We start from the raw sequence: 3,178 nt of genomic DNA on the forward strand, positions 1-3,178 counted from the left end.
CTTCAAAAAAATAGTTAAACTATTTAATAACAATATATTCAATATGAATGCTTATGCTGAATAAAAAAATAATAAAAATTAATTTTGAAAAAAGTATTTAAGTGATATTTTTTTTAAATCTTTCTTAAGAATGCTTACTTATATTTAATGTAAAATGTCTGATCAATATTTAAAGTACCTAAGAATCTGAATCTAAGTTTTCTCTTCAAATAAATTCATAAATCACCACCATAGGGCACTATCTATTATAATCCTTGGCATCAATTAACAAATTCATAAAATGTTTGCAATGTCGGTGGCAATAGTTAAAATTGTTAAAAAGTATATAAAGTTATTTTCTGCAATTAGATTTCTTAATCAAAATTTAAGACTTAATTTCTGGTTTTTGCATAGAGTTGTAATTGGAAGAAGTTAGTGTTTTTGTGGCTCTGACTTTTGCGTTTGGCTTCTTCCGAAGCAAAAAGTTAAAGTGTTTCCAATGATTTTCATTTGTTTTCCTTAATAATCCTTGTAAGTACCAATTAGGAGCCTGATATGCATAATTCTGCAAACCATTACTTTCTTCCAAATAAGTTAATATTCCAATTTATTGGGGAAAATTACTAATTTCAGTCCTATTACCCTAATTGAATTTCACATGAAACGAAACAAAAGTTTGGTCCTGACTAATAACCTCGTAAAAGTAATCATCCTTGAAAAGATTAATTATATGTTTACAAAAATGATTTATGAGATAAGTTTTGTAATTATATATATATATATATATATATATATATATATATATTATATATATATATATTATAAATTTTGTTTTATTTTTAATAGATACAAATTTTTTTGTTAAATATATTTTAAACGCGTATAATAATATTTGAATTGTTTATATAGTTTAACATATTTTTGTTTCGATATGAACTAATAAATTATCATGAAATTCATTTGAAACATTAAATAATTAGTAAAATTTGGTTAAAATGACTAAATTCACACTCTTTTTTTTAAAGTTTGATGACTAAATTAGGACAAAGTTGCGGAAGTTTAACACATTTTTGCTTCAATGTTAGTTAAGAAACTATCTTGAAACTCATTTGAAACACTAAATAAATTTAACAAAATTTGATTAAAATAACTAAATTCAGATTATTCTAAAATTGGAAAACTAAATTGGAACAAAGTTGCAAAGAAAGACTTATTCTAATTTTCATTACAAATTAAGAAACTAAAAATATATTTAATTCTCAAATTTTTAATATATTCTTCTCATGCTAAGAAATATATATTTTGAATAAAACTAAACATTAATAATTATCCGATATCAATAATATGACAAGTCTAACAAACAAATCTCATTATAATATTTAGATCATACTAAAAATACTTTAAATCTAATTCAAGTTTACAAAATCAATGTATAAAATAAGATTCACAATTATTTATTATGAAAATTTTTACTTTATATCCCATCAAATCCTGAATAGTTGATAAACATGAAAAATCAAAACAAAAAGAACGACCACAAAAAGTTGCTACTATAAAAAATTACTATTATGATATATAAAACTGTCAAAGCATGCAACTTTGGAAAACCAAAACATCCATTCAGTGTACTAAACATTAACTTAATTTAATTAATGTACATGTATAATAATAGTAATAAATAAGAACACTAATCCCTGAGTTTCTTTGATGATTACAACATCCATTACTATATATTACCCTAAATTAACTGCATATAGTTTGAACTTTATTTAGAATCCCCATAGGCCACTAGTATACACATGTCCTAAAGAAGGTGATGAATATTCCTGGTTCCCCAATGATCTGTGAAACATTTCATCATTGTACATGAGAGAGGACATGTCAGCATCAAAGTCTTTATGAGTTCTTGATCCATGGTTTTCCATCACCATCCCCACCATGGACTGTTCCTCATCCATGAAATGGTTTGAGCAGTGTGATTGGTGGGGCACACCCCAAGAGGCAGGGGAAACATCAAAGGGGTTTGAAGAATATGAAGATGAAGAAGCCATCATCAGAGTTTCTAAGCTTTCAACCATGTTTTCATCATGTGATGATGATTCCCCCAAAACAGCTTTTGCTTCACTGCTGTTGAATGGAGAAGAATCCATCAGTGAAGGCATGTCCTTCCCGAACGAACCGAACCGAACCAAACCAGAAATCTGCATTTTCTTCCCACAGTTTGTCTTCTCAAAAATCCTGCAGATGGCCCAATCATTCTGAAAACAAACAAACAAAAACCATTAGAGAAATGGTTTAGAACAAGCTGAACCAGAAAAAAAAAACCAACTTTAATTACCATGGCCTTTTTGTGTGGATTGTGCATAGAATGATCATCTTCTAATCTGTATTCATGCATGACCCAGTTGGTTTTTTCACCACTCGGAGCTCTTCCTTTGTAGAAAACCAGAGTTTTCTTCATCCCAATAAGCGTCTTTGCCTTGTATATCTCTTTGTCTTTGCCCGTGGCCTTCCAGTAACCAGCACCAGTGGCTCTATTAGTCCTTTGCCCAGTTGGGTATTTTCTGTCCCTCACAGAGAAAAAATACCACTCCTTTTCACCCATTTTCGCCATACCTTCATTCAAAAAAACCCACCACAAAAGTAAGATCATAACCGTAATTGAGAACGAAGAAGAACCCCACAAGAGGATCAAAAAGGTTGGTTACTCACAAGGCAAATCCCATGGCTCACACTTGTTCAAATCAGCCTCTCCAATGGCCCTAGAGCAGAAGCAGTTGTCAAGAACCTTCTGCGAGAGGTAATGGGTGATGAGTTCTTCATCTGTGGGGTGGAACCTGAACCCTGGTGGCAAATCAAACGCTTCTTCCTCTGCCACTGCCACTGCCACTGCCATTGTCTCTCTCTGGCTATAATACTTCTCCATTGCATCCATCAAACACTTTCCAAAGTCCTGCGTTTCATCACAAAAAAACAAACAAACTCATCAGTTTCTGTTGACACACACACAAAGATCAGAACCGCTTCTGATGATCCTGAGTATGAACAAAAGCGACCAACCTGGCACAGGAATGGCTAAGGATGATTTTTGCTGAGAATGTGTGTGAGTGAAGATATGATGAATAGAGGGAATGAAGTGAAGGGAGAAGAATGTGTAGAATGGTGCTTAGAAAAAGACTGTGTTGGGGGAAACATAACT

The 3,178-nt window shown here is 31.4% G+C and overlaps 1 protein-coding gene across 1 annotated transcript; it reads right to left on the reverse strand.

Moving 5' to 3' along the window:
- Positions 1–1,603: 1,603 nt before the first annotated feature.
- Positions 1,604–3,178, reverse strand: LOC114181690 (NAC domain-containing protein 100-like). The gene is made up of 4 exons (XM_028068213.1): positions 3,040–3,178; positions 2,692–2,932; positions 2,318–2,595; positions 1,604–2,237 (listed from the first exon to the last, which is right to left on the reverse strand). The coding sequence occupies exons 2-4, from the start codon at positions 2,912–2,914 to the stop codon at positions 1,749–1,751; spliced, it is 990 nt and encodes a 329-aa protein (XP_027924014.1). The 5' UTR covers positions 2,915–2,932; positions 3,040–3,178; the 3' UTR covers positions 1,604–1,748.

Source organism: Vigna unguiculata, chromosome 4 (assembly GCF_004118075.2).
Source record: "Vigna unguiculata cultivar IT97K-499-35 chromosome 4, ASM411807v1, whole genome shotgun sequence".
In the NCBI taxonomy this organism is placed as follows: Eukaryota; Viridiplantae; Streptophyta; class Magnoliopsida; order Fabales; family Fabaceae; genus Vigna; species Vigna unguiculata.